General features: G+C 52.1%; 2 protein-coding genes across 2 annotated transcripts; one reads left to right on the forward strand and one right to left on the reverse strand.

Annotated features, from left to right (window-relative positions):
• Positions 1-150: 150 nt before the first annotated feature.
• On the reverse strand, positions 151-17,171 carry TGME49_204440 (cyclic nucleotide-binding domain-containing protein). The gene is made up of 19 exons (XM_018779302.1): positions 15,049-17,171; positions 14,435-14,656; positions 14,152-14,290; positions 13,457-13,588; positions 12,477-12,527; positions 11,402-11,488; positions 11,149-11,276; positions 10,527-10,683; positions 10,041-10,139; positions 9,073-9,221; positions 8,313-8,712; positions 7,334-7,720; positions 6,122-7,090; positions 5,073-5,327; positions 4,156-4,325; positions 2,983-3,348; positions 1,858-2,682; positions 1,448-1,481; positions 151-1,000 (listed from the first exon to the last, which is right to left on the reverse strand). The coding sequence occupies exons 1-19, from the start codon at positions 15,283-15,285 to the stop codon at positions 858-860; spliced, it is 4,950 nt and encodes a 1,649-aa protein (XP_018637306.1). The 5' UTR covers positions 15,286-17,171; the 3' UTR covers positions 151-857.
• A 2-nt stretch (positions 17,172-17,173) lies between these two features.
• On the forward strand, positions 17,174-23,706 carry OWP1 (oocyst wall protein OWP1). Its single transcript, XM_002367673.2, has 4 exons — positions 17,174-21,455; positions 21,662-22,024; positions 22,110-22,341; positions 22,735-23,706. Exons 1-4 carry the CDS (start codon positions 21,374-21,376, stop codon positions 23,555-23,557), a joined length of 1,500 nt encoding a protein of 499 aa, XP_002367714.1. The 5' UTR covers positions 17,174-21,373; the 3' UTR covers positions 23,558-23,706.
• The last annotated feature ends 8 nt before the right edge of the window (positions 23,707-23,714 follow it).

Consider the following 23,714-nt stretch of genomic DNA (forward strand, 5'->3'; position numbering starts at 1 on the left):
CATGTGTATCACGCCACGACGCGGCAAACCATTATGCTTACCAGACCCTTCATTCCTACCCTAAGTTTATTACTCCGCCGGCAGACAGTTCGCTACTTTGTTTGTGAATCTTAAATATAAAGAGCACCAATGCATGATATAGCATCCTCTGCCGAGTACATATCTGCTCTTATCGAGATGCTAGACGTTCGAGAGCCGTTATTGAGGCCTAGTGTCGCACTTTCAAGTTACAAGAAGTGCTTTACGAGACTATACGAAGTACTTTTATGAAAAGAAGACCGATGGTCGGAGTCTATTATGTGAGCAACATAGTCTCTGCAAAAGTGACGGCATTCATGAAAGATCCCACGCAAGTGCCCACTGTACTTGTGATAAACCGTACAACAATGCCGCAACACCCACATCCATACGTATCCACGTACAGTAGGTTTGCAAATAATATTACTCAAGTGAAATAACAATGCACCGTCTCATACGGTCATAAGGATCAGCATTGCCTTCGCAAGAGTCACTTAATTGGTACACTAAAGCATATGATAGCCCGACCGCGACACAGCGTACGTACGCAGGCGTCAGTCAGAGTACACATGTAAGAGCTGCACGCAGATATACCTACATACAGGGACGCAGAGACAAACAAGTAGAAGAGGCGAAGAAGAAAAGACAGGAAATAGACACGATGCTTTATTTCATCTGCCAACCCTACCTGGAGGAGGGTCATCACCCTGCCTTGACTAGACAAGAAGGCGTCACGATGAAGATAGAAGCAGTCGACCCCCTGGCGCCTGAGCCCTGGAAACCGAATTTTTCTTCTGAAGGTTTCTACACCTTTAAAACCCCGCAGAAGATACAGCTCACTACTGCAGTGACCCTCGTTTCTGTTTCTGCAAGTGCTCCTGAATTTTTTTTCCATAAACCTGACGAACCATCTGTCGGGTTGCTGTCGGACTAGCATTTCTTGGGAGCTGCAACGAAAGATCCCAGTCGAGGTCCGAAGCATCTAAACAGAGTGAGGACAAAAAATGACAAGAAGAGCCGCTGTACTTGCAGCATTTTCTCTCCGTAGTGTGACTATCATTCGTTGACCTCTGCAGCATTTTACAGGATCAATTACATCTTTCGGCCTGAGAGATGTACGGAAAGAGTTACTGCCACCACGCAGCTGGTTCGTGCAGATGGAAGAACTCTGTCGGAATAGAACGGCTCTCCGCTCCTCCGTGCTTTCCAGTCGAATTCATAAAGAGTTTTGCAGATTTTCGTCGTCCCCCCCTGTCATAAAACGATTCGCAAGAAAACGCAACTTGTGTTGTTTGGGAACTTGGTCAGGTTACCACAAAAGCTATTACAGTGTACTCGTGGCTCATTCCTCGCTTATATCCGGAGACTTCAAAGATGGCCATTTGGAAGTGCATAGAATAGGAATAGAAATTGCGTTTGCTTTTCCCACCTGTGCCGTTACGAGGAGCCTCCCGTCTTGCTGCCTGCAAAAAAGAACACTTCAGAGGCGCCTGATAAATCAACAGATACAACGTCAACCCAGGGAAGCCGACACAGGATCAGTCGCTGTGTAACCAAGACGTGACAGCGGGACAAGAACTCTCTCCATCAAGGACAGTCTTGCACTGTAGACACGTTGTGGACACATGCAACATCCATTTTTCTAACGCAACATGCGCTTCACTGTCAGGTGCCCGAATAATGTCTAAGAGGTGGGTGGCGAGTAGCACAGGCGTGCACGCGTACCAATACGCGTGAACATCCATCTTTTGCACAGAAACGTAGCAGTACGTTTGGGGCCACCGTCAATTATATCGCATTCACAAGCTGCTCGCCACCGGAGTCGACAAAGCCTCGTACCAACTCCTGACTGCTGGCAGCGACACCTCTGAGGGAAACGCCGCGGTCGCCACCGACACCGCCAGCTCGACGTGGGAGACCCCCAGTGGTTGTTAAGGCTTCACCTAACAAGCGCGCCGAATCTCTGTCCTCTGGTACACCCATGAGCAACAACCAAGAACTTCGCTTGCCCACGGCAGCAGGTCCAAAAGTGGTCGTCGTTCCGGAATTGCCTCTCCAGCCGAGGGCCGTCGCGGGCCCACCTGGCGATTGTTTTTGTACCCCTTCGACCCCCTCGCTTCCGCCGTGGAATGTTGGACGACTGCCTGCAAACGATTGGTACAACAACTCCGTGTCGAGTCGCGGAATTGTCGGTCTCCGAATTGTCAAACGATCGGGAGAATCGGCGGCCATGTCCTCTGTGCCTTGGACTGGCGACCGGACTCGCGTAGAGTATCGGATGTCTACCGCGGGTGCACTAGGGATTCGTGTGGAGGCATCCCACGAATGTTCCGGTTTTCTCCGGAAGTGTGGGCCAGAACAACCAAGCTCAGGCGCAGCATAAGTGACACCGCGGGCAGCTTTTCCTCCCTCTGCAGGAACGGAGCCTTTCGCACCGGTCTCGTTGGGGTACACACCGGCTCCGACCCGAGATGGCGGGATACAGCGTCGAACGTGAGTTCGCTCCGGTTTGATCATCAAACCCAACTCGACAGCTGCAGCCAGACCTGCCGACGCTGCTGCAACGACTTCCGCAGCGACCGAATCGCTGAGCACTGACGGCGGATTCGCAGTTGGAAGGCCTGCGACGCGTCTGGAAGTGTGCTCGGAGTTGGGATCTGAATTCTACGCAGATGAAAAACGGAGGCAGACGATCATTTCTACCGTCTCACAACGTGCCTGGCGAGGACAGCGGCTCCCTCGTCACGTACCTCATGCCGGGGTTGTTGACGAATCCCCCAAAGGACGGTCACTTCGGTTACCAGCTAGCCAACGACGAGGGACGAATTCAGGGGAAATAACACCGAATTAATTCGTGGAGCGAGTGCGGCGATGCTGACAAAACACATGGTAGCCCTTGACGGCTTTGACATTCTACACATTGGTTCATTCTGCAGAGACTCCTGCTGTCTACGTCTACCGTACCTGAGGGGTTACACCGGTTTGGGTGCGGTCCCCGTGGCTGAACCCCTTGCCCGGTAGATGCATGTTTCTCTCTCCATTGGCTTCCACCGCGTTCCCCGTCGACAGAGGGGCGCTCTGACCAGCGTGATATAAAGCGGCTCTGTTCGCGTCGGCCTTGCTCGCAGAGGCGAGTGCCAAGGGATCTTGCAAAGTCATCCTTGAAGCCGCCTCAGTCGCCTGGGACTTCTCTGTCCGCAGCTGTTCGTCCAAACTGTCCTGCTCCTCTTGAATCATTTTCTCCAGTTTCAGCTGCTGCGCATGTCGAGAGCGACGGACTGCTGCCGCAGTTGTCGGAGACGGGTGGGCGGGAATATCCGTCCCCCCGCGCTGGAGGCGATCGTGACGCATGCAGCACAAAGCAAAAGAACGGCTGAAGGATAAAAAAACGAACGCTTGATACTACCTACAATCCATGAAACCTCTTTCTCTTTATGAAAACACTCCATAGCATAGCATTACCATCGCTCCAATGGTCTGTAAACAGCTAACATTCAAACGTGTCCAGTGAACAGTTTGAACCTAAAGCAGCGTAACCGTCCACGTTGCAACAGTGTACAAACACGTTATCGAGATCCTTGGCAAGAGTGCCATTCCAGCTCGCGTTGCGTCAAGAGGCGCGGCGGGTCTCTCCCCTTCACGTGCTCGTCGTCAAATCCCTGCAGAGGGTGCGACAGATCCATCGTGTCCTTCCAGGTGCTCCTTCCCGGTAGATACGTAACTCAACCTGACGTCGAAACAAGATTTAAATAGCTATGCTTCCGGTTGTTATCCGAGTGGCGTTGCGTGGCTGGTGACTTCTATTATGACTCTATCACCAATACCAGCACTACCTACACGACGACAAGATTACGCTGTTCAAGGATTAGTGTGTCCATCTCTGAAAGTCCTTCCGTTAACCACTCAGTATCTTCAGAGCGAAAACCGTCATGCCAGCTCGGGGGACTTCAACTAGACAACCGCATTTGATCAAAACGGGGTACAAAAGGAGTCGACAGCGCTTGCAGGCTTCAACGGATACGGCAGAAGTGGATTGAGAGCTCAGGCGCTTTCTAAAACAATTTTTACAGTTTGCCTCTGTGACAAAGGTGGAATGTCACATGCAGAAGCTCGCCACGCGTTCTCCATTCTCCTTACTGGTGGCTCAAGAGGCAAGGAAAGCCGGAGACTCCGAGTCTCTCTCAGGGCTCCCCTTTCGAGCGCACTCTCGGGCTCTTCCCGGGGGCGTGGTCTCGCGACCGCTGACTGGGCTCCAAAGGCCCTTCGGGGGCTGCGACCGCGGTCGTTGGGCGGACGCGGTACGGGACCTGAAAGGGGAACGCGAACGTGCCAGGACAAGTTCGCTAGAAGAAGAGTGTCTGCAAAGGAGAAAACACTGGAGACACCGCGAGGACGAAGGGGCAGTTGTTTGCGTCAAAATGGATCCCGTGACTCTTCTTATCTCCGGTTATGGAACAAGAGATACTAAAAACGGGAAGGGGTGCCGAGTGCGTCTCCTCTGTCTCTTCTTTTCAGATGCAGTTCGAACAGTGACAACGGCACACGGAGAGGGCGGCACACACAGCGAAGGACGAAGATAACTGCACAGAAGGTGTCACGACCTCCGTTCAGTGGAGAACCAAAGCTAACAAAAGCGATGAGCCATCCCGAGGTTTGTACGGAGATGGCGATGAGATTAAACCGGGTTCCTTTCACTCCTCCCGCTTCGCGAGGGGCACAGGGTATTGGCGCACTCCGAAGGCGTATTACGCATACTCACTAAGGCCCCGTGTTTTTGCATCCCTTTCACTGAAGGCCGCTATCCGCTGCGCCGCCTGTCTTCGTTTTCCACTCTCCACTGTATGCAGGTGTTCTGCCTCAGTCAACTCTGCTCCGAAAGTTCCTCAAAAGTGAACGCCACCCCCACTCCGACCGGCCGACGGACAGTTCCAGACAGAAACGTAGAGGAACCATGTTGCGATTTCATCCCAGGTACTCAGTACAGTTGGCAGGATCTCTTCGTTTTCGAAACGTTCCAGCGCAACTGCCCTTCCGGCCGAAGACTGTGTTCTTACCTTTCCTTGTCGGAGCAGAGGAACTCGCCCCGAAGGAAGGGAAACTCGGGGTGCTCCGCGTGTAGAGAGAGCCTCTGTTGAGAGACTTGCTGGACAACGGAAGAGAAAATGGATTGCGCCTGCCGCCTGTATTGTCAAATGTGCTGCGCCCTGGCGCGGCTCTGCGGATGTTCGTCGGAGACGCGCTGCTGCAACTCCAGTGGTCGTTGATGGCAACTGCGTCTCGACTTATTTCCGTAAAGAAATACTCGAGAGCTGGAGTGAAGACAGGATCCGCACGGTTGTGAAGAGCATGCATGCACCCCACTTGCCGACATATTCAGAGAGGCGCGAATATCAGTGCCACAGAAACAGGGAGCATGTTGACGCTAGATCGAACGAAAAACTCTATTGAGAACATCAACAGTGCTGTCTACCGAATACAGCGTAAACGCGGCTCGGAGACATACTGATCGCCCTCTCAATCTCTGCAGCTCTATGCATATACATATATATATATATATATATATATATATATATATATATATATATATATATTCGTTCAGGTATAAGCATCCTCGTGAACAATTTTTAAGCTCTTCGGGTCCAGAACATAAGGTCTTCTTCGGCCTGTGCCCGCACCTCCCTCGCTTGGAAGCCCTATCTTCGTCCGAACAACAGTTGAGGTAGACAGAATGTTCAGGTAGACAAATGCCTCCGTAAGCAGTGGCGCGTGCGTGAATGTGGTCCAGACGTTCCTTTCTTTTTCGTCATAGATAGAAAACGTCTTGTATACTAACAGGGGGACTCCCATGACCATATTCGGGTCTGCTGGTATTGCGACAGGAAATCTCAGTTCGCCTTGTCCTCCTCTCGACGGATCCCTACGTGTGTTTTCTGTTTGCGTTTTCTCTTTTGTTCTCCTGCCATTCTCTGTCCGTCTTCGAACGATTCTCGGCGACGTCCCTCGTGTCTTTGTCTGGTGTTCTCTCTCAATTTTTTCTCGCGCGTTGTCCACTTTGCGCGCCTCCTGCCTTGCTGTTTCTCTTTTGTGGCCTCCGGGGACTTACATGCATCAGAGAGTGTGGGCGGAGCGACGTGCGCTCCAGGAGAGGAAATGACAAGAAAGGCGGGCGAAGAAGAGTCGAGATCGTTCTCCCTTTGAAGGGCTGCGATTCGTTTCCTTTCGCATGGAAAGAAACAAGTTTCAGATGCGCCGCACCCGTCCTCCGTGAGGCCTTCCTCGGTCCCGACTCTCGAGTTAGCTTCTGCTCTTTCAGCCGTCACTTTGCCTTTCGCATTGTCGTCGTTACGATTCCTGCCTCTCACACTTTCCTCAGCCTCTCTGTCCTTTGTTATCTCTGAGAGAAGAGATTGTGCGCGGAGCTGGTTGTCCGCAGTGGCATCATCCCCCTCCAGGTCGGAGCCGCGTCCCGGTTCCCTGGAGGTCAAAGGGCTCTCCCTCTGTAGCTCAGAGAGCGCGTCCGCTCCTCCGGCTGCATGCGCAGGCCCCGCTGCCTCTTGGAGGTTCCGCGCGCCGGTCGCAGGTTCTTTCGGAAGCTGAGAAGTCGAAATGCGAGACCGCGACGAAGGCTCCGAAACCGCAGACGACCGCCGCGTGTCTGAGCGTAGCCTTTGATCTGCAACCAGGAGCGCGGGGCACGAGACGCTGTTGCGCTTCGACGAGAGGAGGCTGAGAGACGCAGGGAGAGAAGAAGGCGAAGAGGACGGCTGACGCGGCGGCCTCTGGCCAGCATGCGTACCTCCTTCTCGAGACACACGAACCGGAAAGAGAGCCGGAGAGGGAGCCGCGCACCGCGACTCTCGCCTGCTGACTGCTGGCGGCGCGGGTTGTCCACACACCGGGGACGAGGGCGAGTTGAAGGGCGGCGGCGGAGCCGACAAAGGCGACGCTCTTCGTCCGCGTGACTCACCAGACTCACGCAGAGTTTGCAGAGCCGCGAGAAGCTGGGAACGGTGAAGCAGGGCCTTGTGAGGCTGGAACTCCGCCAAGCTTCGTGTGAAGCGGTCAAAGTGGTCTGAAGGGAAAGTGCGACAGCGTGCGAAACAGTTCAACGCGAGCCTTGAACAATCTCTGAAGGCAGATCCCCAAAGAGGGTGCACGGAAAATCTAAAGGTCGCTTCTTTTATTGACGTTTAGTCGCTAATCGACAGTCATTTGAGAGATATTGATCTGCAGAGGGGAGAGCGACGGAGGGCGAAGGCCCCGCACAAAGGACCGGAACGACAGACTGACGTCGACAAATGCGAGAGAGTCTCACCAGTCAAGGCGCGGCATGGCAGTCGGTGAGAGCGGAGAGCTGCCTGCTTCTGAGGGCTCATAAACGGAGAGCTTTCGAGAGGAAGGAGATGCGACCTCGTCGGAGGTCCAGTTGCGTCGTCTCCACCTCTTTGTGGACACGATCGTTCGCGGCGATACGCGGAGTTAAGGAAGGAACCGGAGGCAGAAGCGAGACGCGACGCGACGCGGCTCTCTACAGAAGGGAGGCCTCGTGTCTGGCCCAAGCTCGCCTCGGAGGCTCCAAGTCCACTCCCTTGAAGGCTCTGAAACCCCTCGTGGTGGTTCAACCGTTCGCGCTGCTGTTGTATCCGCGCATGGAGGTGAAGCGCAAAGAGGTAGCTAACTCGACGAAGGGCATCCTGGACTTCTGAGAAACGTTTGGGGAAAAAAGCAATCGGGAGGCAACGAGAAGCAAAACTGTGGAGCTCAAGTCGAAGGAACAGAGACACCAACACACGCAGCGCCAGACGACGCAACGTGTGAGTCGCCGTCAAAGGCGTGAAAGTCGAAAATGCAGTCAAACCAGAGGCCGAAGAAAACGGGACGAGGTGTTGAAGAGAGAGGACAGCAGCTGGAAGAAAATGCAAAGGGCCTGGACACATCGAAAAATGGAGGATGAAACGCAACCTTCACTGCGTCCTCGAGAAATAGGAGACTGCGCCAACACCATCACACTCGCGGAACCTGTACACGGTCTTGAGCCCCATGCGCCTATAATATATACCCCATATGCATATATATATATATATCTACGTAGATATATTTAAATATACATATATACATATATATACATATATATGCATATATATATATATATATATATTTGTGGAAGTGGGTGTGCATATTTTTGTATGGCTTCGAGTTGCATGTGCGTTCGTTTTTTGTGACCGAGAAGGGGATTTCTGTTTCTTCTCTCGAACTCGTTACGCGTGTCCACGCGGGTTCCTCGCAGGACGTACTGGTGGGCAGGTGTCTGTACAGGTCGGCTTTGTCGATTTTGAAGGCAACAGCAGTGGCGGAGCGAACCGCGACGGTGAGAGGTTCTTCGAGGTCGAAGAGAACAGACGCAGCACAGACGACGGCCCCGCGGGCAAGAAACCCTACGTCCACTTCCTCCATGTTCAGACGCTCGGCGCGCGGAGTTCGTGGCTCTCTTCGTCTGCCAGTTGGGTGGAGCTCCTCCTGCAGAGTGCGGGAAGTCTGCGCCGGAGAAGGATCTCTGCCACTCGCGCGCGTCGTAGGCGATGAGGAGAAACCGGCGCGAGAGGAACAGCGGGTCTGCGCAGAGTCGCGCGGAAAAGCTGCGCCCGAGGCCGAGGCGGAACGGCCTCTTGACGGAGAAGCGACCAACCCCGCAACCTGCAGAGGAAACACAGAGAGGGCGCCAGATCCTTCTGGGGCGTGGACGGAGTGAAGAAGGCAAGGAGAGAGAGGAACTGACAAGGGCAAACGAAGGCAGAGACGAGGAGAGGGAGAGAAGAGGGAGAGAAGAGGGAGAGAAGAGGGCGAGAAGAGGGAGAGGGAACTTGAGAGTATATACATGTTGTTCGGAGGAAGGGTGGCAGCCGAGAGAGAGACGGAGACGGCACAAAAGCAGACACGAAGACTAAATCGACGGTCACAGGCAGGCAGAACAAAGCAAGGCGTTTTCAACAAGAAGAAACAGGTGCCATGCTTGTATCGTGTCCAATGTGCGACGGGCGCCGAGTTCGAGGCTACCTGCGAGGACTTGAAAATCGCGCCGGCGACGCCGTCGCAGTGCTCCGACAAAGAGGCGATGCTTTGGGACGCAGGAGTCGACCCAGGAAGCCACATGTCTCTCCGAGCTCCGTCAGTCATCTGGGCTTCCATTCGAGAAATAGCTTCATCTGCATGCAACAGAACAGGGAGCGAAATTGTGCAACTGACACGAGAGAGAAACCGAACGCAGAAGACGACTTCAGTGTTCAAGAACCACGACCGCTCGCGCCCATAAGCCAGTCTGTGCTTCTCTAAAAGTGAACAGAGATGTGATTGGGACGTGCCAAGTGTTTGGCCCAATCAAAGAAATACTGTTTTATATTTATGTATCCGGCATTGAGAACATGACGTCCATGACCCGACGATGTGTAGGAATTGCATTAAGAGTTCAAGACGCCCCTGTGTAATTGACCCGGGTCGACAGCATCATGTGAAGGTCGGTATATTCATAGGTGTGCGTGTATGTGAACTAGACATGTTGCATCTGTCTTTAGACGGGCAGGTTCACATTCGGCATCTGGAGATACGATTCGCCTGCTGCTCCTCGTGTTTGTGGTAACTCTTGGCCTTTGCTGCTTCCTAAGACTGCATGCTGTGTCGATAGAAAGAAAAGTGTTGATGGAAGAGGCCGGGAAGAGAGGAAGATGCTGCGCTGTTGGCGCTTTAAGGAAATTTGAAGAACGCTGGAACATCCATCTGAGGAGTGCTTTGCATGCAACGAGCTTAGCGACGATTCTGCGCGGAGCAATAGAGCGCGGCACAACGCAACTGTAGCGGAACCTTCCCCAGCGGTTGACGGCCCACCAGCTCGAGAAAGGCCGTCCCTCACAGGCTAAAACAAGCAGTCTGGCAGTCAACGCAGAAGTGATGGAGACCCTGTGGCGTACACACACGTTTGACGAATCTGGCGCAGTCGCCTTAGAGGGTCGAGAAAGCTTTCGTCTCACCCAGCTTCTCCGCAGGCATCTGAGGCGATGGAGGAAGAACCCTGAAGGCCCCGAAATCCCCTGGAAAGCGTTTCCGATGGTGTCGGAGAACGCACTCGCCTGGCAATGTGTAAAAAGAAATTCGATTCGAAGAACATATGGTGTTTCCTGCTACCATGTTGGGGGGGTCTACCTCAAAAAACACAAACGTCCCTCCACTTGACGAGAGCCCCTCATCTCTACAGATCTCTCAAAAAAGCGACTTTCCAGGAGCTCTCAGATGACGAATGACTCTACATATGTCTCTACGTGCTTCTGTGTATCTCTTGAGAGCCCACAGGGTGTTTGTACACACAGCGTTTTTTGGCGGAAGCGGGCGGCGCATCTATGATTGCAAAGGCTTCCACTCGAGCGCGTACACACGCAAAACTCCCCACTTGGTTCGGGGTTCGCTTCCGAGACTTCAGTTCGAGTAAAGGAGACATTTCCTTGAGAGCCAGGACATACCCTCGAGAAGAAGAAAAAGAGCGTCGGAGCGGTCGCCCTCTTTCACGAAAACGAAGTCTTTAGGGAATGTTTGGAGATGAAAGAAGTAACTCATTTGCTCCACAATGAGTCTGCGCAGGTCACGAACGCCGGGAAGGACGGCGCGGAGTCGAGTCACCTGAAAAACAGAGAACATCCGTGAGCTCGATGTGTTAAAGCGGTGTATGGACATCCCGCGCAGGCCGCAAGCGGTCAACGATTGCGACAGAGGGAAACAGGAAGAAGAAGACGAGCTCTGGCGGCGAAGAAACTGGAGGGTGAAGCCGGAATGCAGTGTGCTAGTGTCTCTTGGAGAAAGCAGTTGGCTCGTTTCTGCCTTGCGCACATGAAATGCTCTCTGGGAACTAGCGGTGACGTCGCGGAGAGCCGAGTATAGGATCTCCATCGATAAAGATGGATTTGTTTGGTCCCGCATACCACCCCGGACGCGGGAGCTGTATCACATGCAGCCACGTCGATATGGCAAGCGTATCTGGGAGCTGGACGACGATTTCGCTCTCGTTCCTCGGCGCAGTCAAGCGAGTCGTTGTCTCTGCCGCGTACAGGCCTGTTGAGCCTTGTAGACACGTTTCTTTCGGCCTACTTTCTCGTCAGTCTTTCTCTGGAGAGAGGTCCTGAGGCACTGGTCGAACGACGCTTTGTCCAGGGTCAAGAAGGCGCATGCAGTCTTGGTGATCAGAGCTGCAGATCTTACGTCGTTTCGAATTAGACCTGGAAAAAAGGAAGGAGAGAATGGCACGGCGAGCGTGAACGAGAAGAACTGAGGACCGAGCAAATGCGGGGAAGGAAGAGAAAAGCGAGAAACGAGAGAGAAAACGAAGGGGAAACATACTCACCTAGCTCTCCAAATGAATCGCCAACTCCAAGCACTGCCACGCAACTGTCCAAATCGATACGGGAGAAATCCAAGGAAGGGTCGCTGTCTGGAAAAGGAAGAGAGAAAACACACTCGCAACCATCGACGAGCAGACTCGACGCCATTAGCCAGTGAGGAAGGCGTCGCTGTCCCAAGTGCTTTTCCTCTTTTTCAAGAAGTATTCGAAGAGCCAGTGTTGCCTAAACCGGAGTCGGAGCACGGCTGTGGCCTAAAGACAGTATGCAGAACTCCAGAACATGACTTGTGAAATCTTCTCCCTCGCTGGTGGAAAGAGAGCAGCTGAAAGATCGACAGAATCAGAAGCGACGCAAACGAGCGGAAATGAACTGGTGCTATGAGACCCAATCAAAGAAGAGAAATGGTGATAACGTGCATGCGTGAGTTGCTCTGAGTCTCGTCGATTCTTGCGTAGAGACAGGGGAAAAAGCCTTCCTGTCTCTCGCAGAACTGACACACCTGGTGGCGGGCTGCTCAACTGCCTACCCTGGACACCGTGCCCACCCAAGACTATCTTCAGAATCGACACTCTGAGTCCCGGCTTCGCAGTCTATTTGTCATGGCATGTCTGATGCGAGAAAGCTTTGCAGGCCCCATGGTTTGCGAAAGGGCACGCAAAAACTTCAAAACATTTCCCAGAGTCCAAGGCGACCAACTGAAGTGAACGTGGCGTAGTCTTTCAGACGTTCAACAAAGCTGAACTCCCAATGGGCTGTCCAAGTCTCGGTGTACAGACACCCTAACTACGGGAAACGCAGCAAACTCGTGTTCTGTGCATCTTGTGAACCTGTGCATGATTCGTCAAAGTGGTTTCCTGACGATGCAGAAAGATGCGTTGTGCATTGCTTCGCGTTTTAAAGTTTTCAACGCAGATTTTGGAGGCCTTTGTTCACCGAATCCCAGTTCCCTCGTGGTCTTCATGACCATCCGGTTCAGTGCACTAAGTTTAGTAGTATCCAGTGTATACTTGAGAAACCAACATTTACACGCGAGCTGTACAAATACCATGATATTCACTTTGATAATATCCTTCCTACCTTCATCTGCTGCTTCGTCGTTGTAGCCCACAATGGAGACTCGCCTCTCTGCTGTGCATGCAGCAGAGGAAAGCAGGGGAAAAACGCATGCAGGCAACCGTCGAAGGAGGTGCGGAGAGGCAGCAGGTGACAGAGTAGAGACAGAGACTGGTGGGGGCGTACAGAGAAGAAAAAGGACGAACCACAAACAGACAAGAGGGGAGATGGAAACGAAACTGAGGTCAGGAAATGAATAAGTCAGCGAGAGTAGAAACGACGGAAGGCCGGCTGCTTCTCGTATTTGCTCTGGTTTAAGGATGGCAGCCAACACAAAAACCAGCGGCCTCACAGGAGCAAATCGAATACAGAAAGACAGCAATTCATGCTAAAATTCCAGAGGCGACAGAGACCGACCCCTAGGAAAGGCACCCCCAGAAAGCTAATCGAATCCGAACAGAGAGGCTCTACACCAACAGAAGGCAAGGAGGCAACGAACGACAGAAAACGCAACGGGGGAAAGTGCTCTTAGACAAGACTCTCTCGCGATACTCCCTCGAAGACCCCATTCACAAAGTCTACGTCATACATTTATATATATTTATATATATAAAGAAATCCGAATATATATATATATATATATATATTCGGATTTCCTTCGTTCTCTGCCATGAATGCATTTACCCATTTCTTTGCGTCTCATGTTCCCACAGAAGCATCTCACATACATTTATTTATCTCGATTCCGTTTTAAAATGCATTTACCTATTTGCCTGTTTCCAGGACTCCCCAGTACATACATAATTATGACCAAACACATATACGATTTATATTATATGTATATATGAGTATATATATTTGTATTTTTATCTGCCTGGTTTTCTTGGAGAAAAAACTGTACCTGTCTCTGTTTTTTCTGTTTCTTTCTTGCACGCGTGCCTTTTCCCGTGTTTTTTGTGTTTTTCGTGTTTTTGGCGTGATTGCACCGGCGTGGAGGCGCGGACCTGAGAAGGAACTTCGAGAAGGAGGCCCTCCTGTCTCCTCGTCAGGTGCCGCTGCGATGGCGCCGGCTTCCTTGGCTGTCTCGTTAACGTACACCCCGGCGGCGCCGCGCAGAATGAGGTACCACTTATCCGCTGATCAAGAGAAAAGACGAAAACGAACGATGCGACAAACCCCAGGAAGCCGGCCTCCCGAGTGTCCATGAGATATCTGCATCTCCATACTGAAACACCCATCTGTGCATGCGGCCGTGCACAGATGGGTGCGCATGCAAGAACAAGCATGCATTCATGTCTGTATTGAAGAACTGAAAACACGAATGCAAGAAGTTCGTTTGCATGGCGGGTACTCCAGAGTGCGCCCTTGCGAACTCCATACGCTGATTGGTTCTGCCGTGGACACTTCAGGTTTGAGGGCTTGAGAAACTCCAGTGAAGAAAGGAGAAACGAGAGAAAGAAGACCATCCTTGCTTCTGACTCTCGTTTCCGAAACGCACACACAACCCGAAATCAATCCACCCCGGCATAAGGCTTCCAAAGTGCAACGCGCATGCAAATTCCCCCGCCTCTCTATATATCTATATATCTATATAGGAATTACATATGCCTGTTCTTCTGGAAAAGTATCTACGTAGAGATTTTTTTTCTTCTCTTCGTCGTTGACATTGGTTTTGACTTCGCTTCTGTTGGCTCCTGACCTGCGTCTCCTTTGTGAAAGAGAACTCGATTTTCTTCCACTTCGAGGTAGCTCATGTGGCGGCAAACCTCAAAACAGATGTCGGCATCCAGCTCCTTGAAGAATTTGTTTCCTTTTCCCAGCTCTTGGATCCGCCGGACCTGCGCGCATGCGCCTCAAAAGGGGGAGTCCGCAATTCACACTGAGCGAATACATTCGACTGGTTCACAGATATCCTTTTATACGAAGAGTTGAACAGGCATCTCAACGAACGTGCTTGCGGCGAACTACAGAGAGCTACGCACGTACACCTCGACATACGCATGCACTTGCATGCATATATATATATATATATATATATATATATATATATATAGGTGGTGGGCTGACAGATACAGCGCTGTAGATGGAGGGAGAAAAAACGGTTGGAAAGTGACAGATAGATGCGATTTACAGATACGCGTCGACGTTTTGATTCCAGAAAGTGAGTAGCCAATCCGTGCCGTCTTTCCTGTGTGAGACTGCGTCTGGCAAACGAGAGAAAAAACAAGCACCGGAGCTGCGTTATTTCTTGCGAACGCAGCCGATCGCCGGTGTGGCTGCGCACTGTCTTTCCCTTTTCACATAAGAAACCTGCTGCAGGCAAAGTCGTAGCGGAAACGCACAATCTGGTGCACGCACATGCCCTACAATAAACATCTGTATGCACATAGCTGAATGTGGCTGCATGCGATACCACGCACTCACAAAAGTCTGAAAGTAAAGCTCCACAGGCAGACGGGCTCGCAGAGATTGTTGCACATGGCAGTCACAGTCTCCTATACCAGACATCAAGCAATGTGCTACGCAGGATGCAACTACACAACATTGTCGCCGTTTTTTTTCGTGGGGGAACAGGTGAAGTCGATCGAGGTTTTACGTCTGTCGCTGTTCGCTCTGAGGGCGGAGTGTTGAAGAGCTGCAGGGTGTCTCGGAAGGCCCTCTGTCTCTCTCCTTCGTCAGAGGCTTCAGTTGCGCCGTCTTGTCTTCTCTCCTCGGAGCCCGGGGATCCTGGAGTGTCTCCTCTCTCCGGTTCCTCCAGAGCAGGACAGGACGCGAATGAAACCGAGAAAGACGGGCGCGGCTCTCGGCTGCGCCGTCCGCCCTCTGGCGGCATGGCGGGCACGAGAAAGTGGAAGCAAAGCCAGGATTAACAGGGAAAAAGCAACTTAAAGGACTCCGAAGGAAGCCAGAGGAGCTCACGGAGGCCGCACGCAGAAAGGGCGGAACTGCAGTCGTCGAGGACTCGAAGGCAGCGAAACGAAAGCAGAAACGCGCTTCAGCGTTTGACGGTCTCCCTCTCTCCGGGGTGTATTCAAGTCTTTACTCTGGAGAGAAAAGCTAGGTTCTAGCTCCAGTAGTTGAGGCACTCGTTGCATGCGTAGCCAACTCGACGACGGAAGGTCGGAAGAATGGGTGGGTCGATGGGGCTCACGTAAGGGTAGCGGAATCGACGGAGGGCCTCTTGCGCAGAAAGTCTTTTTTGACAGAAAAAACATGTACCCTTTTCTGAAGTCAGGAAGTTCAAGGTTCAACGTCCCCGACATTGGGGGTTTCCGGTTTTTGTGGGGGTCGCTGTGTGAAACAGACGGTCATTTAGGATACCCTCTTGCATTCCTTTAGCAGGCTTGCAGACGGACGTCCGGCACGTGGAGAAGTCCAAGCACTTCAGTAGGAGAGACTCGAGGTAGCCGACAGGACACATCGGCGAAGAGACACTTCAGCCAGAAACCCCTCATAGTTTATCCGGATACAGTGTCAACGACCGTCTGTCTTTATATACTCACGGGCAAATACACCGTGTATTTACACAACCTTGGCAATTCCTCGAACGCCCGACGAGTTCCTGACTCGACATCCAATGCCGCCGGCGACGAAAAACGAAATCGAGAGGAGAGCTACTGGGCTCTTTCCTCCACGATGGGCGGCGTCCATCCTGCGTACAGATGAGAATAAAACCAACGACTAGCCGACACAAAGGTAGTTCGTTTCACTGTATAGCTGGCCTCGCTGCGTTTCTCGGCAGTTCAGCTTGTAGTTGTAGGGAATGCGGCGCCTTTCAGCGGCTTTTTCGTCTTCACGAAAGGAAGTGCGCCGGTGCTTTCCGCGGAGAATTTCGAGCTCGAGTCAGACCGCAGAAACTCGCGACTTTCCGGTGAATCCGCTCAAGAAATCAACGTCTGGGTATGGGAAGCAAGGTACAGAGAATAAGTTGAGGGCTCAAACGCACACGTTTCTCTCGAGTGCATGAGCAAAAATGTGCCTCGGCAGCGGACACGAACTCTGGAGGAAAGGCTAGCGAAAAGTTGAGGTGTACAGACAGGGCAGCGAAGTCCGGCGTCACGTTCATGTCTGACGAAGGCAGTCCGCATAAAAAAAGCGAGAGAAGCATTTTTTCAGCACCACGCGCCAGACATGGGATGCTCAGCCCCATGTTTTGCATGGGGAAAAGTCGAGTTACTTTTTTTTCTTGGGTCACTCTCTGAGATGCGGTCTTCTCATCTTCAGAAAGTGACCATGATGTACAAGGGACCCCTCGTCGCAACTTGTGCTGGTTGTCCCTCGTAGGCCGCTTTCCCGAAACAGGGCAGGAATGAGAAAACCCAAGGGTTTCGGCTTGGGTGTCGACCGTGTCGATGTTATAACGGATGACGACTGAGAGGGAGCAAATGATGTCGACGACAATAGGTCACCCGACCGTGGTGGCGACACCGCTTGCAGGTTGATGCGGCGCTCGATCCGGGCGTGCACACCGGTATTGGTGAAAAAAAACAGGCAGGAAAGCCGAGGGCGTACCTTGTGAGAAAATCAAAGAAATGCCGAATGAGAATATAGGCAAAACATGGGATGGATAAATCAAGAAAAAAATTAACGGACTTCGCAGAGAAGGCCCCTTTTCTCAACAGGCGCCACGTGAAACTGTCTCGTCTCGGGGTATAACGGGCGCGCGACCAAAGGCCGCGAAACTGATAGGGACGACTGTACGAGGTGACGCAAACAACAAGAGAGTTCAGCTGCACGTGTGACTTCAGTGTGCAGACTATTGTTGAAATACCAGATTGTCATTCACTACTGCAGCTCCTCTGCAGTCGATTTCCATAAGGAAAGAACCGCCAAGATGTCCTCCCTCGAAGCGAAAGGCGGGCCATCATGGAGGAACACACTCGAAAAACACGACGCAGATAAAACAAGGACCAGAGCAGCACTGTTCCTCTTTCCCCAGACTGGAAAACACCCCCTTCTGCCGCAACCTGGATTCTCATGAAGAGGTTTACGTTTGGCGGAATCCCAACAGGGACGGGAAAATGCCGACCTACAACAGAGTCCACCGAGCTGGCTTGCCTCAGCCCCAGTGAGGGACGAGAGATCATCCAAGAGGGGCCCCTCTTCCACTGCAAACTGAATCGATGGGAGAAAAGGCCCTCTAGTGTGTAAATCCTTGCTACAGCCAATAACAGGGACTCCTATAACCACAAAAACCAAACCATCAACTCTAGACCACGGGAGAACCACATTCTACTGTGTAACTTCCTGTTACACGCTACAACTGCGACTCCTATGTTCTAAAACTCACCTTCGCCGTGTCCCTGAAGTCACCTCATGCAACCTTCCCATGCACCGGCAACTGAGGAAACAACAGTGACCGCCAGAATCCACCAGGAAATAGTCTTGTAGGCGTGAAGCACATTTGCCACCCTTACAAGGGCCTCCAGCGTAACAGCTAGTTTTACGAAAGGACATGCAGCAAAACTTCCCGCGGGAAAGTTCTCGGGTTCAGGCCCTAATGAAGTACACTTGACACCTTCAGGCTCTCTGCCTTCCGTGAGTGTGTATTTGGAAGAGAGAACTTTCTTTTCAGTCAGGTTCATCCCGAAACCTATTGCTCACCGTGTTGTTCATGGCGCGAGTTAGCGCTTTGTACCCGGGGACATCGCAGCACCACCTGTTCTGCAGGATATGTGCAGTCAACTTGCGTCGGTGTCTCTGTCATCGCCATCTGTTAAATACGGAATCTAACCTGACATGAACCATTCTCTTCGCCAACCCATGAAATTAAACACCTTGGATAGTGCTTAACTACGACAGTGGTATTAGGTTCAGCGGTGTGGAGCTGAGTTCTGGAACAACGGCACCAAAGCTGCAGCAGAAGAGTAGGCCGCTCCGAAATCTGACGACCGCGACAAAGGTATCACGCTTTGTTTGGTAACGTGCGATGGCCACGGACGCATAAGGTCTTTTCACAGGGTTCTCTTAAGGAGTTGCTCCCCGGGAAACAGCTCACCCTCAGTTTCGTATCCTGTGAGCGCGTGTCACCGAAACTCTGAAAGTTCGGACAAATCCGCGAGACGCATCAGTTGTGGAAAACCCTGTCGCGCAAATGTACATAGATGGGGCCAAGACATCACAATCACATGCTGAGACTGACTGCACATCTGTATCCATTGACTAATATGCCCCAGCACTGAGCGTCCTACGCCCTGCAGAAGAATCCCTGTTCTACGTCAATACGTCGGGGCCAGAAAAACCACTCTTGTAGGCCTTCTTGGTAGTAAAAGCCTTCGAAGTCGCGTTCAGTATACCATTCCCTGTTAAGTCCGTGTTGATGGCTGAAGGAGAGGGGGGGACAAGACCCTTTATTCACCCTTGCCGGGAGTTGCTTCCGGTTCAATAGCTTGGCGCCACAGAGTTGAGGGCAGGCCGGCAAGTTCGCTAGGAGATTCCCTGTGGAATTCCGATCCTTTTAGCTGTTCGCATGTCAACGGGTACATGTTCTGGGCTGTCGGATCCCTGTGAATGAGGGTGCAGTACGAACAACGGCGAAATCGCAGGATGGGTGGCAGTGTTGAGTTACATCGAAGTCTGGAAGGATCAACCGGTTGGACCACGTTGACGCCCGGATCGCTGCCGCCACCCCACCACATGGTGTCGAATTTCGAAAAGCCAGTTCCACATGAACGAAATAGTTCTCTAAATACTCACAAAGGAACTAACTACCCTGCTTCACGAAAACGTTCCAGAGAACGAAAGCGCGACCGAATGAAGTAACGGCGGGCGGGCGCTACGCTACGGCCAGCGAAGCTGGCACGTTCACCCACTCCCACGCTAGACGAGCGGAGCTGTACTCCTGTTTGCGCAACGACTGTATACGGAGGAGCCAGCGGTTTCATTGTGCCGTCGTCGACGCAACCGGCTTACGTTTAAAAGGGCATGCGCGTCTCGGGTGAACCAGCCATTCCTTTCACTACATAATACACATCTCCCTCCCGCAGATATACTGCGTTCCAAACATAAAAACATATGCAGAAGCAGATGCTGTGAGCGTCAACAGAGGGGCCATGGTCGGCTCCCTCACTGAATTGACTGTAGTTCCAGAAACTGTATTTCGCGACGGACACTTGCGCGAATAGCGGTGTGCATCGCACACAACACCGAAGAGGCGCCGGTCAACAGGAAGTTAGTGGCGCGTTGCGTAGTAATCCTTGTTTAGTTAAACCGTACGGAGCAAACTGCTTTCGTAACAACAGAGCCTGTGTTCTCTCCTGACGCCACAGTGTAGGGCATTTCTTGTGCCCACGTGAATCGACACGTCGTGATGTGACAGCCGTCAATCCACGTTTGGATCTGCACGCTGACGTGAGTGTTGCACCTGAGGATAGCCTCTAAGCATGTCCAGCACCTTTGAAATGAATGCCGAATAGAGAGAGTCCGCTCCGGAACCTTTGGAAAAAACGTATGTGCGAGCTTTACCAGTGAACACTTTGGCGCATTTTGCGGGACCCACTGAATGCAGAGAACAGAGTGGCAGTGCTGTGCTGGCCAGTTGGCTGCACACTGCATCCTGTTGGTAGGAATGTACATTCTCTGGCTGTTTGCTTGTATTCTTTGCTTCTCTGAGTTCGGCCTCGATAGGGCGGTCCCGCCCCTTCCAACTGAGGTTCCGGAGAACAGAAGACCAAAGAAGTCGGTTCCGCTGGGTGAGCGCGCATTCCAACTTCACTAATTCAGGCGAAGTGCATTCGCTTCAAGCTGTGTGCCCGTCTAGCTTTGCCTGCATCGATTGCTCAATAACGCGGAGTGAACCGTGTAGACGCACTCTTAGGCCACGCGTTCCCCGTTTGGTTCAGCGTTACAGCTCATAGCGCTGGTGGAAATCAAGAAGTCAAAGCGCTTCAGCAATTTGAAACCCGGATCTGTGGGCATTGCAACACATCAGGTAAAGAATCGGAGTCGTATTCAGTATCCTAGGTACTATACTGTCACTGTTTATCTGACCTGAGTTATACCAGTGTGAGCGAGTCAGGTACAGACAACCAAGTTCCTTGCGACTGCGGTACACCACCACCCTACTGGACTGGTTAAGACAGCTGACGGTGGTGGATGTCAATGCGCTACCCGCATATGAGACAGCTTCAATACCGAGTGCTGGAGGATTGGCTGTTGATTGTTTAAGCCCATTGTTTCATTCGCTAGTCCACACTGAAATCAAACATCCCCAGAGATCCATCAAAACTGGGGGGGACAGTCTAGCACCCCCTGTCGTCGACTGCCGACAGCGGAACAATGGGGACAGAAAAAATTGAGAATACCAGCAGTCTCGTGTATCACTCACGCGCACTGACTAGAATCGGGATTCCGTCGTCCGCGAGGCTGCTCCAAAACAATATTTCCCGGTCGGCCATACACCAGTAGTAAAAACTCTTATTCCTAGAGTCAGGCACTCTGTCAGTTATACACACTTTTCTCGCAGACTTAGCGTTTGTTGAAGGTATGAGTCAACCATGTCACGACATAGCGGGTCGTACATCGAACACTACCGGACGCTGGGGGCTGGTCGATCGATCTAGGGAACACACAAATCGCCCCTTTTCTTAATGCGGAAACAAAATGAGCAATCAAAAGAACGGTGTAGGAGAGCCGTATTTATTACAGAAGTACAGCTTCTCTCTCCAGGCGCGGGGATCAATGGCCCCCGTGCACCGAGCATGCTCGATTCAGTTATCGATGCAGCAGCTCTAGATCACGATTCCAGCCCACACGAAACGCCCGTTTCATTATTATCGTTCTACTATTAGCTCTGCATGAATTGAAAGTTTACTCCTTTCCAGCGCACAACACACGTTTTTTCTCAATTGTTTACTTTCCTTTCGTGTCGTACCAAATTTTGCGCTTTTGGCCCTATTTCCCATCTTCACAAATCCAGAAAAATGAAGCTCGTTTTTCCTGCCGTTTGCGTCGTGGCTCTGTCGTCGGAGACGTTGCTCAAACTAGCGTTGGGGAACCCTGGAGGTAAGGGTTTTCTCGTAGTTAACAATCACGATCAACAGCCTTAGATAGCCAGAACAAGCATGGACTCTACGACAACGAACGAGACTGCCGCCGCCGTGGAGTTGTGATTGGGCTACAATAGAAAGCAGATGGCATCCTACGGCAGTCCATGAGGATTAATCCCGCTCCTTGAATACGTTCTTTCTGCTCCTTGTGCCTGTGTGCAGTGCCTCCTGTGCCATCATGCCCACCGGGTTTTTCGTTGGAACAAAGAGGATGCGTGAGGTCCAGACAAGTTCCACCCATTATGCGGTGCGCGAAAAAGTCGGTTTTGGCGGGAAACGAATGCGTGACAACTGAGTTTGCTCCCAGCATCGAGGTCTGCCCTGAGGGCTTCATCGAGAAGAACCGCAAGTGCCGGAGAGTCGTAAACGCCCAACCGCAGCTGGGCTGTAAACCGGGGTTTACCCTTCAGAACGGCGGCGACTGCATCCGAGTCACAGAAGACGACATTATCACGCGATGCCCCCCTAAGAGCAAGCACACAAGCAAGGGATGTGTGACCGTGGAGAAACTCGATGTCGTTCCCAGTAAGCCTGCGCATCACTGTCTATACAAGAAAGGCACATACATTAACTTCTCTGTTGCCGTTTCGCGTTGCTGTTTGGAATGCAGGCTGTCCACGAGGCTACGAGCTAAAGAAGAATGCGTGTATCATGACTCAGAATATCGAACCAGTGCCTTCTTGTCCTCAAGGATTCGCCTTCGAAAGTGGCGCGTGCGTCCGCACGGGTGCAGTGCCGCCTAGAGTCTCGTGCCCTAGAGGGTACAAACGACAAGACAACGGATGTGTACTCTTCGAGAAGCACGACCTCGAAGCCTTCTGCCGGGATGGGGAATATGACGGGTATGTCATTCCACATAAAAGCACGCTGGTTCCACCGTATGTTTCTCTCACATCTCTGCACCTTTGTTCACTCCACCGAAATACGTTGGTGGTGATTCCGCTTCCTTACAAGTGACTGCGTGGCCATCCAGTTATCCTCTTGCGAGAAAGAGAAATGGATTTCAACGTTCTCAGTCTTACTCATGGTACCGTAGCTCGTCAAACATCTAGAACAGTGCGGTGCATCGCCTGCGAAAAACATATTCGGTGCCTTGGCTACTTCCAGAATCCTACATGTCTGTGTTGTACCCATAAACCGCTTTTTCAGCGCGTCGGCATGCTCCATGCATGCATACGGCACCGAAACGGAGATGCTGGATCCGAATGGTGTTCCCTGCTTCTTGTGCTTGACAGGAAAAAACACTGCCGGAAAACTACGACGCAGCCAGCGCTTCCGCACTGCCCTGCTGGGTTCTCGTTCCAGAACGGAGAGTGCGTCCGAGTCCAGGAGGACATTGCTAGGTTGGAGTGTGGTAAAGGATTTACCCTGCATGAGGACAGGTGTGTGAAGGAGGTGACGGTCGCGGCGGAACTTCAGTGTCCGCCCGGTGCGACGTTGATGAAAGACAAATGCGCGATTTTGACAAGCGAGAAACCTGCGGTTACGTGTCCAGATAAGTTTATAATGGCGGACGGGGTGTGCAAAAGCGCAGACGTGCGACCTGCTGAGTTTGTCTGCCCCAAGGGCTATACAATGGACAGAGGCACTGGGGGCTGCGTCCGGTCTACCACAGCAAAACCTGCCCTTTCGTGTGAGCGTGGTGAACTGAAAAAAGGCGAGTGTTCGATGATCCAGACTGTTCCCGCAGAAACCGCCTGCATCTTGGGCGGAGCGCTGACCCCTGACGGATGTGTGTTCATCGACACGGCGCCTCTCAGCCACCGATGTGGTGCAAATTTCAAAATGGACATCAAGGGTCAGTGCGCGACAGTCGAGACGATCGACCCCGAACACATTTGCCCCCCCGGCTTTGCTCCCTCCGGAACCAAAAAAGCCACATGTGAAAGGTTTCTGACTTCACCGGCGGCGATCAAGTGCCCTGCAGGCTTCGAGCCTGCCGGCACCAAGTGCATGAAAACGGCGCGCATCCAAGCCATCGCCTCTTGCCCCCACGGGTTTGTTTTCCACGAAGGGGCGTGCATCCCGTACAAAGCCAACGGCAAAAAGAAGCTCTAGGACGCGAAGAGCTGTCAGCTACCCTCCGAACTATCTGTATCTACAACAGTGTGCAAATACACGGCAGGTGTCCAGTTTGTGTCTTTGGGGAGTTGAGTCCCGAATCAAGCGTTTTTCGTGGATCGCATTTTCCTAATAATTGTCCCGGGAGACAGAC

This window comes from Toxoplasma gondii, chromosome VIIa (genome assembly GCF_000006565.2).
Source record: "Toxoplasma gondii ME49 chromosome VIIa, whole genome shotgun sequence".
NCBI classification, from domain to species: domain Eukaryota; phylum Apicomplexa; class Conoidasida; order Eucoccidiorida; family Sarcocystidae; genus Toxoplasma; species Toxoplasma gondii.